Genomic DNA, 15356 nt, shown 5'->3' with positions numbered 1-15356 from the left:
GCATCAGTATGTATCCTTCTGGGAGCACACTTGATCTTTCAGGGTCTAGGTTTGAGTTCTTTGGCATTTGGGTTTTTTTTAGACTGGCATTGTTTACCTGAAATGACTTGTTGGGAGCTTAAGCAATTTTCTGTGGCGTAATTAATATTTACACTAAGAAAATGGTCTGTGTTTAATGTTACAAAAAGTTTTAAACATCATTTGGTATCCAGCATAGATAGAAGAAAGTAAAGTTTAACAACAGGTTTGCTGATCAGGATTAAATGCAGCTCATGTCTTGCTGTGAAGAGAAGGCTTCATTTTAGTTTGCTTTCTTAGCTAGTTAACTCAAGCTAGTTAATACAATTAAGTTCCTGTTAAGCACGTTAATAGGTTTTGCATTTATAAAATCAAGTCAGTAAGCCATATGCTCTTTTAATAGCATATTTTTAATATAGAATTATGTATTTTTACTGAAGCTAGCTGATCTAGCAAGAGGTAGCAGGCTATGTTAAATTCTGTGGAAGAATTTTGAGTTTTAATCCTGCTTGCTAAACAGTTTAAAACTACAACTAACTTGCTTCCAGTAGGATTTTGATTTGTGCTTCCTAATTCAATAAAACTTTTTTTTTTTCTCTTTATGTAAGGAAACCACCTCCCTACAAAAGACAGAGATTAACTAATGGTGTTTGAAAATGTTAAAGTCTTGTCTAGCCACTGAGCAGTATTTGAAAACAAGTTAATTACCACTTATTGCTAATTTGTTACCGCTTTCTCATCATCAAAGTCATGGTTTTTTTATGGTGTCATTTGTCAGTGGTCTATATATTCAGCAAAAAGAAGACTAGCTGGGAGGAAAACCAGTACTTTGGATTCAAGTGTTTGAAAATTGTGGCTCTTTATGTAAACTCGTAGGATCCTGTCTTATCCCAGACTCTCAGGATCTCTTTCAGAGACATCAGTGCTGCTTTTAGTTTCTATCACAAACACTTTCAGTCCTACATAAGGAGAAATTACTGCAGTGATCTTTGGAGGACTGTCTGGGAAAGGATTGGGGCTAGGCTTTGTTCTTGGCAACTTTGAAACTGGAATCATTTTTTTGTGTCTTTCCTTAACAATCAGATAAGTACAAAATCAATATGAGAAGAAAGAAAAGGAAAAGGTATTTTCTGACACAAGTAGGAGAAAGCCAAATGCACACTTCTCTCTAATGTTTTCTTTCACTTTGATTATGCAATCCTTTCATGTATTTTTTACTGCAGCTTCTTTTCCTTTCAGTTATTTAGGAAATAATGAGAGGATAATATCTGAAAAAGTAGCTTTACCTACATTTTGAAAGCAGTTAAGACCAAATATTTCACGTGTGAGGTTAAGGGAGATGGTAACCGAAGTGAGTATTGAATTGAATATGCTAGTTATCAACAATTTTGGTAATTTTGCATCAATCCAATGAACTGCTTATCAGCTTTCAGCATGCTGCAGTTTATAAAACAACTTGGCATTGTTCTAAAAACAAATTAATTCAGTGTATCCAAGAGGTGCTGTATTGCAAAACCTGAAAAGCCTATTGCCAAAATTTACTGATAAGGGCAGCAATGAAATGAACTACGTGTATCTCTTCAGCCTGCCAGAATACAGTCTTCTAGACCTGTTCCCCTGCTGTTGAGAGGAAAGCTCAGCCTCTTGGTCATGGCAGGTGAAGAGTTCTTCATGCTAAATACTAATTTATTTTATAGCACCAAAGATGGGCACTCTCTTCACAAGCAAGGGCCTTCGCTTTGGGAGAGTATGATCTGAGTGTCAGATTCCACCACCTTTCCACGTGTTGCAGGGCACTGCAGGCTGTGAACAGCTCCACCAAACTCATTGGAGAGTAATGGCCTGCCACTTTTAAGCCCAGTGTTGAAGATTTGCATAAAAGTGGAAAACTGGCCCTAGCTAGTAAATGAACAAAAAAAGCGGGAATACAGCAAGACATTAATGAAATTAATTTTTGAAGTAGCTGGACTTTTGTCAGGCTTGGTATGGGGACTTTGACCTTTTAGCGTCATCAGGCTAAAAACCCTGGATTTCGTATATTCCGGCAGGAAATGTTAATGAAGATTCCAAACTCAGTAAGTGCAGATGAACAGAACCAACTGAAATACCAACTCTTAGGAACTCAGAACATGTTAGAATATGGCAACTGCAAGTAGTCAAAGGAATATATATATGATAAAGATGAAGTTCGAATACTAGTGATATTTATCTTTGCTCATAAATCTTTTGAAATAAAAGTGCAGATTCTTCAAAGCGTGTTACTCCAAAGCGGAACAGAAAACATTCTTCACTTAAGCAAAGCTCAATCTTAAAATAGAAATGAAATACGCCTCTAAGCTGTGGTTTGCAGACAGAGCAATAGAGAACATGTTTTGCAGTATGTTTCCTCTGAAACTTACTTGTATCTAGCCCTGCTGCAGTTTTTATTCCTTGGTTTGAAAGAATAGGTTAGTATCCCTTCTCTGGGTATTTTGTGGGTTATGTATTTTTGTCAGATAACTAGGGATCGTGCAGCTGCTTCTCCTCTTATCTGTTTTTGTGAAGCTTAGTGGAATTTAGAATGAGGTGGAAAGGGTAGTCAGGTGTCAAGCTGGCATATCTGGTTGTACAGGTGTCTACTGTTTCCTGCTTTATTTGAGCATACACACACACACCCCCACACCCCTTTCCTGTATCAATGTTGTCACTGTTTTTCAAGCACTAGAGTGCTTGGGGAAGCTATTTGACTGGATGTATTTGATCACGTAAAATGTTATCGTGCTAACACCCTAACAAAAATTATCTTGTTTTTTCTTGCAGCAGATATGGGAGAAGAGTTTGTCAGCATGCTCACTGAACTGCTGTTTGAATTGCATGTTGCTGCTACTCCGGACAAACTTAATAAGGTTAGCGCCTGTTAGTGAGCTGCCCTCTGTTCCTTGGACAAAGTGGGAGGCCTTTGTTGTGAAATCCGACACAGAGTAGTACCTCGCTCAGTTCAGACAGTTCAGAAAGCAAAGTGCAGGAGGGTGGGACTAAAATGAGGAATACAGAAAAGCTTTCATAGAAGCAGTGAGATTAGTAAGGCAATACAGTTGCAGTGACGAGCTAGCACAGTGGGCTGTGTTAGAAGGCCTTGAAGCAGGGATGTCTCAGCAGAACAGAGTTCATGAGCTCAGCAGATTTGGTCTGTCATACGGGAAACAAAGGTCAGGTTCAGAATTATTTTTCTTGCTCATCATGTTTATTCTCCTCAGGGACTTCTCCCGACCTTGTTAGTTAGAAGCAGTGTCTTGGATTTATCTCATCTAGCTTCAATCATCTAAAAGTCAGATGGCTAGAAGCTAGTCCCATCCCTAGTCACATTTGTACTGTCAGGCCCCTTTAAAGGTGACTCACCTGCTGACTGTAGGCTCAGAATATTTTTCTCTCTAGCTACATAGACTGTGGATAACCAGCTTAAGCTTAGGTCTTAGCATATTTTAATTTCACTTCGTGTTAAAAAAGAAACATCATAAATTTCCTGCTAACTGTAACAGTAGTGTGGAGTTGTGTAAAACTTCAAGGCTTTTCCACTTTGATCTACTTTCATGCCTGGGATTGCAGCTGAAGATACAGTGATGTTCTATTTATTTTTCTTTTAAGGATTTAGTATGTCTCTTACCTCTCCGATTATTTTTTTTCTTATTTTATACCTCTTTCTTATTTTTTTATTTGGGAAAATGATTTCTGTGTAAATTGATTTGAAAGATGCCTCATTAAGCTGAAATACTAGTCGCTTTGGTATTAATGCCCACTCTGTGTGTTAGTTAGGAATATCTTACCTGTAGAGAAATTGTCCTTGGCTGATCCATCTTTATGCAGTCAGAAATGCTTCTCCCTACAGTTTCTTAATATATACACTGAACTAAATGACGCACAGAAGCTTGATATGTTTAAACTTCTGAAGGTAAAAAGGAAGTAATTAAATGTATTGTTAATTAATAATCAGGAACATCATTTAATATTGCCTATTTGAACTGAACTTTGGGGCTGGGTTCTTTGTTTGGCAGGCTAGGAAAAAAGCTCATGAATGGCTGGAAGAAGCCAGTTGTTCCACCCCAGTAGACATAGAACAGAGGCTAAAAGAAAAACCTGGAGAACCTCATGAAGAAAAGACTGAAAAAGAAGATAAGATTGACAGTGATAAAACAGAAGTAGATAAAAGCAAAACTGTGGAGGTAAAATAGCTTTTAGAGGATCAGTTCATTAAGCAAATTGTCATACCTTTTTTTGTAAGATTACTTCTTTATCTTTGTGTGTTGGTTTTATATGTTGTCCTTATTTTTTAAACTCATGGAAGTACTAAGAAATATTAATGTATAACCATTCACTGTAGACTTAATAGAAGCTTACATAAACATTTTTACTGTTAGTCTGCTCCCATAAGGAAATATCAAAGTAGCAGGTCCTCTGCCTATCACATTATTTTTATTTTGTTATACCTCTGGTTTTGTGTGTCTGCATGTGACAGTGAGCTGAGGGATTCTGTGGTGTAATGTTGATAGCATATGGAAAGTCATACCTCGGCATCCCGTGGCATCTCTTTCTCCCAGTGACAGTACATGGAAAAAAAGCTCAAACTTTATTTAAACCCTTAAACAGTTTAAATCACAGTCAGACAAAACAGACATATTACTTAGGCAACTCAAAAGTGTCCATTCTCTTTATGAAAGATAGCTCTTAAGGCTAAAAGTATCGTGTCCATCTAGACAACTCCTCTTGTTGATAATTGTGACTGAATATTTTACGCCAAGTTGTAGCAGTATTAAATGTGATTGGTATCTTTGTCAAGAGTTTTTGAATGAATTCTATTAAATTTCTAATAGAGAAAATACCTGTCATGTTTCCTTACAAAAAAGGTCCAATGAGGGAGACTGTGTATGTTACAGACGTTTGTGCGATTGCAGATTTCCAGCTGGCATCAGCTTGTGAAAGCTGTAACGCCATAGTGCTAGGCAGAATTCTTTATCATTACTGATAAAGCCACTTTTTTATTGTGAGTATTATCCCTTTCTACTCTGGAGATTCATCTGAGGGATGACTCAATGCTTTAGGCTCCATATGAAAGTAATTACGACTTATTCTAGAGTTAAGGGATCTTCATTAGGACTAGGTTTAAAAGTGTTATGTTTAAAAATCCAAGAGCTTGACCTAGTTCCCATCCAAACAAATTGTTATTACTAATTTTTCAGGATATGAGGTCTGTTTATAATCCGTGGATATTTCATTTTCCAGTATTGTTTGTGAGGATGACATTATGGCTGATATTACTTCACTATGTATATGGTGATATTTCCAATTGGGGTGGGGAGGGCTCCTGTGTTTCAAAGTCTTTTTTATATATGTATTATATATATGTGTGTATGTATGTATATTTATCAGTGTTGTTGTTATTGATTATATTATTCCCTGGTTTTAATTTAAGGAAATCTATATGCTGTCCATTGAAAGTCTCGCTGAGGTAACTGCTCGTTGTATTGAACAGCTTCATAAAGTAGCAGAATTAATTCTACATGGGCAGGAAGTAGAAAAAACCGCTCAAGATCAAGCAAAAGTACTGACAAAGTAAGTATTATGTACTTCATATGTGAACATTTGATATTTGCTTAAAACTCATGAAGTTCCATGCAGCTTTTGGCACTTGAAGGCGCGGTAAATTCATGGATCAACAAACAGTCCTGGTGCTGTATTTTCTCATGTAATCAAGTTACATAAGCTACCTGTCAGTTTTTGACATGGCTGACAAAAACAGGACCTATTCACAGGCTGAAAGCTGTTTCTGCTCCAGCAAGTACATGCTAATTTGGGTTGCATTTCCTGTCCCCTCTGCAAAAGACACTGTGCTAGCATATAGAGATTTGCTTTTAGAGTGCATCATGCAGTCTTATCTGCCAATAGGGTTTCATTATCTAGTGTTTATCTGCCAAAAATATACAAAAATCAGTCTGTAGTTCTGAACAATGAGACCACATTTGTCAGCAACTTTGTAGTAAACCACACCAAAACATACATAAATTCAAGGAGGCAGTTTATCTAGTGGGACTCCAAATTCAGATCTGAAGCTCTCTGTAGCAATCAGTTCTACTGTTCTCAGAGGGTTTTGACATTAAGATGTTGTAAGCATTTGAGTCCTAAGTAAGTAAAGTATTGAAGCAAGTGTTTATCCTTGGGAATGCCAGTAGCAATTGCAAAGTCTGTAGGGACACTTCAGTCTAAAACAATGTACTCGAGCAAGTGTTTTTCAGAACTAGAGCTAAGGTATGGTGCGCCTTGCAGGGTGAGGTTCTGTGTGATGCACTTGTGAATATTTAGGAAAACCGTGAAAGATCTAGGAATAAAACTAGATCTCCTTGTTCTTTCATATTTTATCCACAAGGGTACTTCCTCTATTAGTACAAAGCAGATGTTTTATTGCTTAAATAGGAAACGTCTCACTGTTCTCATTAAAGTTTGGTTTATTACCAACAGTATTTCTAGGAGTTGTGTTGCTGCAATCATCAGAAAAACAATAGTTAAACTAGAAGCTTACAATTTAAAAAAATGAAACATTGCCCTATCGAAAAAGGCTAGTGTTTGAGCCACCATGACATCATTTTGCTGCTGTAGTCAGCAATGGATTTTTCAGTGGAGGAGTATAAAATCTCTATCATGAACAAGGTCGACCCCAAAATATTTGAAAAATTACTAGAAGCAAAACTGCCTTAAGAACATTCTTGGCTTCTAAGATGAAGTTTGTGCCTGGGACAGTCATAGGGTTTTTATCTATTGACAGGACAAGGATATATTTTTACATTTGTCTCTATTTTTTAAACCAGTTTAACAAGTGCCATGTGCAATGAAGTTTCATCTTTATCAAAGAAGTTTTCCGATTCTTTAACAGCAGCTGGGGTAAGATAACAGCATTTTCTGTAGCATTTGGGCTTTTTAACATAGTTCACTTCACTTATTACCTGAATCTAGTGGCTTTACATGAGGTACCAGCAAAGAGGGCAAAAATTGTGCTGTTGCTGAAATTGTTCTGTGAATGTCAGAGAAGAACAAGCTCAGGCTCTCCTGATTACTGCATGAAAATGTGAATGTACATCAAAGGAAGTTTTAACAGTTCTCCCATGAGCTCTTCCAGCACATCTCTGAGCAAGTTTTTTTAGTTATTTGTAGAAAACATGATTTATTGGGTTGCTTTTATTCTGAATAATTTACATTCCTTCCCATTACTCTGGGAGAAACTGCTTGTTTTGCATTTTGGGATTGTATTTTAGCATATCTTTGTGTGACATTTGCAATAAATACATGCACAGACACATAAAAATAAATTTCACATGAAATATTAAGCTGTTCCAGCTCAGAAAATTGAAAACTAAAGCTTTCATAAGCATTGCACTAGGTTTTGTTCTTATCAGCTCTGTACTCAGATTTTAGGACCAGATTGGTTTTGTGGACATTCACATGGACACATAAGAAATTGGGCACAAAGACACTTCCCGCTGCCAAAATACTCTAGAAGAGAGTTTTAGGAGGGCAGACTGGTGATCATTATGTATTGTCCCATCCCTGTGAGCTTTTGGAGGAAGATGTGGGCCCTCTGCTCACTGGATCAGTAGGAAGGTAACAGTCAGTCACACAAAGCTGTTGAAAATCTACATCTTCCTGCATGTCCCAGTGGTTCAACTTCCTCCTTACCCTGCCAACAGCCCCCGGGTGTCCTGCAGAGTGCATTAACTCGTGGGGAGCAGAGAAGTGGCTTAGAACAGAAAATACTTCTTTTTTCAAACATAATGCCACCCCTACAGTTCCGTCTGTATAATTCAGCCACTGGTTGCTGTGCTGGCTGTACACAGTCTATGCTGCAGGTGACGCTTCCGAGCGAGCGGTAGTGCGGAAGGAAGAAATAACCGCTTTGCCGGCCGCACAAGGCTTCTTTCAAAGTTCAGCATGTTGATTCATACAATCAGTAGTATTTAATTGATACTGCTCTCTTATCTGTTTCAGTTTATTGACAATCAGCTAAACAGTGCACTTTGTAATGGATTTTCTAGTAACTGACAGTAAAATCGCTCTTCATTTCTCTAACCATTTCCCTTTGTTCTGCCATCTTTCTCCAAACTGAAATTAAGGTGGTTCATGTTTCTTTACATCTGTAATATGAAAGCTGCAAGGTTGTGGAAACCCTTCAGTTAAATTCATCAGTGTTGTGTTTCCTTTGTTCCAATAAAGTCTACCATTCAGTATTGAAAGAAGGCGACTCTTGCTGGAGGTTACTGTCATTCTGAAAAAACAATGCAAAGAACAGTGAGAATAAAAAAAGGGAAGAACTTCTGCCATTTTAAAAAGCAGAGGAGCTGACGAATCTTGGTTTTCTAGCCTCTAGTAGTATGACTGCTCATTGTACCTGTCTTTATCTGGCAGTCGAGAAAAATGCTGTGCACGCTGAGCTATGTTTACTGGCCAGCCTGCGTTGTCCAGCTCAACATACGCTGCCTCCCGTTTGGTGATCTGAGTTTCACCTGTTTTTCCTTCTGCAGGGAAGCCCACCTGGGCCTTTCATTTCCTCCTAACCACAGAAATTTGTGAATTTCTAAAAGAACTTCATTTTCCTTCTGACCTGTATTTTTCCTTCTTGTTTACTTGAAAATGAGCAAGGGGTTAAAAAATTTTGAGGGATACAGAAAGGGCACTGACTGACAATGTCATCACATAAATCTCACATCCATAGGAAACCAGACAATTTGAAACTCTGTGGTACATGAATCAATGAAAAAGTAAAACCCTGGGCCCGTCTTGGGTCGTTGTAGTCTGTGATGGAAATACGTAGGGTCTGCTGAAGTGTGTGTGAAGTGTAGACAGTTACCAGGAATACTGTGATAAACAGTCTGAATAAGAATCAAGGTGAAGAATCAAGGTCAAGAATTCATAAAACCAGTTCTCAGATATCAGTACATTTCTGTTAAATGTATTTCTTGTCCTGACATTTCATTCTGTTTCCCGGTTTACAGAGCAGTATGAAGGCAGAGGTTCTTAACCCCATCATCAACAGTGTGCTATTAGAGGTAAGCCTTCACTTTTTTCACATTAGGAAATGTTCTAGTAAAATGATTTTTAAATGAAACAGTCCCATTTATGCCTGAAGAAAGAACTGTATAAAAAGTAATGACGGTATCGTTCTGGCTGTTCAGTGCCAGCTCATAAACCTCTCGGTTTTGTGTTCAGCCTCTTCCACAAACACTATAGTAGTAATATTGCATTTACTGGGGATTCTTAAGAACCGTGTGACTGAAGTGAGACCCGCTCTTAAATTCTGCTGCTGGCCTGGTCAGAGCACAGCAAATGATTTGCAATGTGCTGTTTAGCCCTTTTCTAACCTGTTCACAAGTTGCCTGGAGTAGGTCTGTTCTTACTGTTCCATTACCTGCTTCAAATATTGCAGAGTATTTCTGATTCACAGATAGTTTCAGACTATTCTTTTCTTTAAAATTTGAGTTGCAGGTATGCTACAGTGCTTCCCACCCACAGGCGTTCAGATTTCTGTAGATTCATGGTCTAGCAGCAGGTTTGGTCAGCACGTGGACAACCATGTGTCAGGCGTCACCAAAATGTTCATGAGTAATTCCTTTTATTAGACACCATGATCTATGAGTAACCTATTAGACACCATGAGCTGTTTTTCATCAGAAAAGCACAGTGAGTAAAATGTGCCTCAGTTTTACTGAGAAGAGGTCAAGAGGGAGTAATATACTCATAATGTACTACCTGCAGCATGAATTCTTTTAACTCTGCTAATTAGATCACACTTCTCTTTTAACATAAATAAACACATAGTAGCAACTACAAATTGTCCTTCTGTATCTAATAGCTGTGTTCCCTTAAAAATGAGGAAAAGGTTGGTTTACAATAAGCAATTTTGCATTGAATTAACACTAACTTTAGGGAAAATCATGGGACGTTGAATAGAGCTGCAGTAAGGATTACTGTATGGTTCCTTTCATTACAGGGTAAATTTGCTGTTGCAGCTGACATACTTCCTGTGCTCCAGGAATTGCAAATTCTGGGTATGTCCAGAATTGTGGAATACGATATTTTGTGCTTCTTCAATCCCATATTTGTATCCCAAATACGTAGCAGTACAGCCTGGGATCATGGAGAATTACAAGCTGCTATACTGTTCAGTATGAGAAATTCCAGAAATAGTACTACGTGTTAAAACCATTACAATAATTCAAACCGCTAATTTCAGTGTCACCTCTTCCACCTACCACAAATTCAAAATTAGTTCTGTGATGGAGAGACTGGCTGGTCTGTATTTAAAACGTCAAATCTGCTTCTGAACACTGTGGCATTTTACTCTACTCACGTTACAAACAAAACTATCCAAGAGTTCGAACTGAGGGGAAATCAGATTTGTATATAGTGATTCAGGCTATCCTTGCTAGCTGTAAACTGTTGTGGCTTATCATTTTTGTTACCTACAGATTCTAAAATCTTGTGTGAATATATATGCTCATATAGCATGGTGCAGGTGTAAAAAAAACCAACAACAAACCAAAAAACCAACAAAGAAGCATATTTAAAAAGTACAGTGTAATTCCTGAACTGCGCCCATGATGAACGACATGTTTTCTCTCCCCGTTAGGGCTGCAACAGCACTACTTACATTCAGGATGCTTTCCAGCTGCTGCTTCCAGTGCTGCAAATTTCACATATCCAGACGAGTTGTTCGAAAGCGCAAGAGTGACAGTTCCCAGCAGTTGTCACCGCTGGGCTTAACAGGAACCACAGACCTCCTGTCTGTAATGTATGAAGATAGAAGAGGTGGTACGAGAAGTGTCCGGCCACTTAGAGCCCTTCAAAGACACTAAACGCGGTTTTGCACATACGATATTGAACAACACTTTAAAACTCTTTCAGACTTCCAGACTTTAGAAGCAGTTAGTAAAGCGAGTCATTTCTTTTCCATTAGAGTATCTCCTTTGCATTAATTTAAACTGATGTTTATTGATACTGGCATTGACTTAAGTAGATTCTAAATGTTGACCCTTTCAGTTGTAGACGATGTACGAAGCACATTAGAGTATAAAGTTTTTTAAAACATTTCAGCCCCAATGACCGTTTCTATTGCTTGCATCCTAACTGTCAGTTAAAAGTGTGTATTTCAAAAGCTGGTTTCAGTATTTAATTTTAGCCAACATTGAACAAATTATCGTGGTGTTGTGCTTGTTATATATTATTTACAGTCACAAATAATAACATCGTAACAATACGTACCACTTACATAACACTTGGTGTCAGAAGAGTTGTACGGTAATAGGTATTAACTTTACTAAATGAAAATTATGGAGGATATGCCTAAAGAATTGTACTGAAAAGAAATTTTCTGAGCCAGTTAAGGGTACCGGTAAAGCTCTGTGTTTGCTGACCCACTATTTTATATTTATTTATGTCTGTTTCTTAATTCCAACAGCTGAACGACATCACAGGCCAAAGTAATCCTTTTAATATGCAAGGGGTAGAAAATTTCCCTTTTGTTTGGCAGTTGAAACACTCCCGAAATAATCTCCTCTTGGATGTGTTACCAGGTTATTAGCACTTTGGGGGTTAATTTGGGCTTTGAACATTACGAACCATTTTGTCAAATGGAGTTCCTGATACTGACAATTCGGGAATACAGGGTTGGGCATAGCAAAGAAGTTGCGAGGGAATTGCTTTGGGTGGGCAGGTCGTATGTCAGAGCAATCACCTTTTCTCTGAGGCAGCAGCTGGACCGAGCATAAACGAGCAGCCAGAATGCTGTTCCGTAACAACACTAGCAACCGCGACAATCCGTGTCCTTAGCTTAAAATCCGGAGCTGTGAGCCTCAGGATTTGTTTAGGCTAGTTTACCTCATAGACAGCAAGAACCTTCCAATATTTTATGTAGCCTGTTCTCCTGGATTTTCATTGTTTATTACATTTCTTTTAGCTATTTTGTATTTTTTTCCTCTTGATACACTCATGAATTGTATTTAAATGCTTTTCAATTGTAGTTAACATCTGGATGCATTTAATCATAGAAGCATAGTTCATACATCATAAAAACGACGAAATGGAGCATGAGGAAATACTGTCCTGTTTATTAGGAAAGAGAGACCATGTATCTGCTTTGCACGTGGTAACTTTTTTGAGTCCGAGCGAGAGGGGACAGAAGGGTCTGTTTGTGCCTTACACTATTGTGGTCCCTGTTCTGCTGGCACACACGTTGTGACTTTTCCATCTGCTGTTATTAGGAGATGAAGTTTTCACTGTCCCTGAAATAAGACTTATTATGCAAAATCTATTTTCTGCCGGCCTGTAATTTAAGAGAATTGAAATACCTTTCTGGGTAAGCAGGAGGGGTACAGCCTTCCCATCCACTTGCACAGAATGTAAAAAAACCCCCGAACTTACAGCAATGTGAACAAAAATAAGACAGCCCCTTGGCAGCTGAAAAGACCAACAAATCTTGACATTTGTGGGTATTTCTGCCGTAGGGAGCAGCTAACATTACCTCAGTGTGGGAGCAGACGGGACACAGGGAAATGCAGCCGGCAAGCAGAGTCCCTAGCCCGAGGGCAGGGTACAGCTCCCGCCGGCCGCGTGTCCCTGACACCTCGCTCTGGCATTGCTTCATGCCCGGAAGCATCATTTCGGAAGTGTGTTCCGAAGTAATGTTTAGTTGATGCAAAACATTTCAGCTCTGGCTTCTGCAGTTTGAGGGGAATAAGCAGCCTCTTCTCTAGTCATCCTGTCTGGCTGCTGGAAGAGACACACGCTCCTGCATGCCTGAGCAGGGGCCATCCCTGCATACGCACGTTGACCCAGCAGAACAGCTCACCAGGGCAGCTTGCTGAGGACCACCTGCTTGCTCTGCGCCCTTGATCGTGAGCGGGTTTCCCTTTCAAAGATCTGGACGCCAGCGGAAGCATTCAGTAGCTCATAAAAAGGCCGATTCGTTTTTTTCTGTTGTTCTGTGCTGGCAAGCAGAATATAATACCTGGTTAAAAGGTGGTTTATTTTTCAAACAAAGACTGTCAAGAAGAGTCTGGTGTTTTCACCTGTCAGCCATTGCATCCTGGATTCATTTTTACTTTAATTTGATCATTATTTTTCATTGAGAAGCCTTTCTGTCCACGTTGGAGTAGAGCTCTGCATCAGGTACCTGTAAACATCATATTGCTGACAGGTGAATCATAGAACATATTTCATGTTTCATATTGTTCCTATGCCAAGATAATGTTTTCAGACATAGTTTAATTTACTTGCTTTTTCATACAGATCTTTTTTCCTCTGAAATGCAGTGTAGAATAGATAGTGTTAAACCTGTCAGGAAAATGTGTTGACTAATAGCTGTGCCTTTTAGCAGAGGCTGAACGATATAGTATTAGAAGCCTCAGGGGATAATGTTAAAAATCATTGAGGGGCATTCTTAAGACAAGGATTGCTTGTCTGAGATATTCCTTACTAGAAGTTTCACTGTCTTGCTTAAATTATGCATGTATTGAATAAAGTACCTTACCCTGAAGTAAATGAAGCCATAAAAAATAACTTGGGGATAAATAAGTATTTACATCCATACAATGTAGGAAGGGAAACAGGGCAGAATATGAGCATCAGGACACTCCATCTGATCTTGGATGCAATCATCCTGTCCTAGGAAAACTGTTAGATCTTTAAATCAATTTTAGGTAAATAATCTTTCAGAGGAAAAGTGCTTTGTGGATGTAACCAGAACATTTTGTTTACAGTGGTTTCCTTTTTTCCATCAGTCAAATCAATCGTTTGAGGTACTGAACTGAGACAGTGTCCTTAAAGATGTTTTGAAGAATAGTGTGATGGCAGGAAGTACTCAGTGAAGTCTTTCACTTTCTGATTTTGTGAGTTACCTTTGTTGCGTTAAACTTTTAAGAGAGAGTGTCTTTTCTTTCATCGCCACATTTTTCCGGGTCAGTACCCCGAGTGTGCCTTGGCACTTGTCAAACTACTAGGTTTTAAGTACTTACGAACTAACCCAGATTGTGAAAATTACCTGTTCTTTTGAGCAGATCTGGTTTTTGTGGCATTCCGTTCCCTTTTGGGCACGCCTGTTTACGCAGAGACGAAGGAGGCAGGCTTTCGCACTCACTAGGTTGAGAAATCTGTCAAGATGAGACTGCAAACAGTGTCTGCATGCCCACAGCCTTGCGGGTGATCCGCTATTGCAGGTCATCGCTGAAGGGCGAGCTAGAAATAAACTGTTAGGCAAGTCATTTGCTGTATTTGTACATTAAAGGTATTTGCTTTTGTTTGTTTGTTTGTTTGCTGCTTTTTAGGGTGTAGTCTGTTCATGCATAAACATCTCTTCCCCATGAGTTGCTCCTGCACTCCAGCATCCATTGCTTGAGACAGCTAAACAGAACAACTGTCTCTTTCGCTTTTCTCATGCTGCTTAGATCACCCACTGAAGCCGTTAATACCTTCCTCTAAATGCGCCCCAATCATATAATACAAAATCATAGCCATTACCAGTGGAGATGCTTTTTAATGATGTTTCCAGTGCCACCCACCAGTCAGGGTCCGTAACAACTTTAGTGAGTCTGAAACGCCACAGTATTTTGAGTGACAAATACAGATTTTCACCTTTTTTCTGATTCACAGAAGTGGTTTTGTCATACAGGGAGTCTCACAGCTCATAGGATTATCTCTGAGACATTCCAGTTCTACTTCAAATGACAGCCCTGTCCTTTCTGTTAGTCTTAAAAGAATGAAAAGAGGGAAAAAGGACTTTCCAGAGTTCTTTTTAAAACCATCTCAGAGCGAGGCTTAGCATGACACCATCAGCCAGCCTGACCTACTTTGAAATTCTCGCAGTCTGACTGGAAAGCCCTCTGGAATTTAAACACTTTTTGTCTGTCTCAGGTCAACCTTTGTTGCTGAAGCGGCTTTTAGCGTGCGACCTGTACATTTTCCATGCTCTGGCTCCTACTTCAGCATTTATAATATTGACAATGGTGTGCGTTTTAGAATTAAAAAATTGGAAATAAAATGTCAAAAATTGAGCTGTATTAAAAAGATGGGAGAGGGAAAATCATTTAAAAAAAAAAAAAAAAGGTGATCTCTGGAAATCGGAACAATTTTCGAGGTTGAATTAGAGAAAAGGCTCTCTCAAAGAGTTTTTCAGCATTGTTCAGAATAAACAAGAGATGACATCTGATCGGTTCCAGCAGAACTGGAACAACGGCACTTCTGAAGTAAAATTAAAACCTGCATGAGCTCAAAGGGGGTAAGTCAACGATAAGGACGTTCAGAGAGGAGGAGCTCAAAGGAAAGAA

General features: G+C 38.8%; 1 protein-coding gene across 2 annotated transcripts in view; it reads left to right on the top strand.

Moving 5' to 3' along the window:
- The window catches only part of FAM114A1 (family with sequence similarity 114 member A1), a 31370-nt gene extending 20602 nt beyond the window's left edge, over positions 1–10768 (top strand). Inside the window, exons 8-13 of one of the 2 annotated variants that reach the window (XM_086464281.1) lie at positions 2821–2903; positions 4050–4217; positions 5465–5604; positions 6855–6927; positions 9033–9086; positions 10667–10768. In XM_086464281.1, the coding sequence (XP_086320407.1) occupies positions 2821–2903; positions 4050–4217; positions 5465–5604; positions 6855–6927; positions 9033–9086; positions 10667–10768 (620 nt within the window). Of the gene's footprint in view, positions 1–2817; positions 2904–4049; positions 4218–5464; positions 5605–6854; positions 6928–9032; positions 9087–10666 lie in introns of both variants that reach the window. The other variant, XM_009955497.1, reaches the window with a different exon arrangement.
- The last annotated feature ends 4588 nt before the right edge of the window (positions 10769–15356 follow it).

This window comes from Leptosomus discolor, chromosome 4, assembly GCF_034619465.1.
Source record: "Leptosomus discolor isolate bLepDis1 chromosome 4, bLepDis1.hap2, whole genome shotgun sequence".
Classification (NCBI taxonomy): Eukaryota; Metazoa; Chordata; class Aves; order Leptosomiformes; family Leptosomidae; genus Leptosomus; species Leptosomus discolor.
Note: the sequence above shows the minus strand (reverse complement) of the source record. Positions and strands in the feature narration are given on the sequence as shown.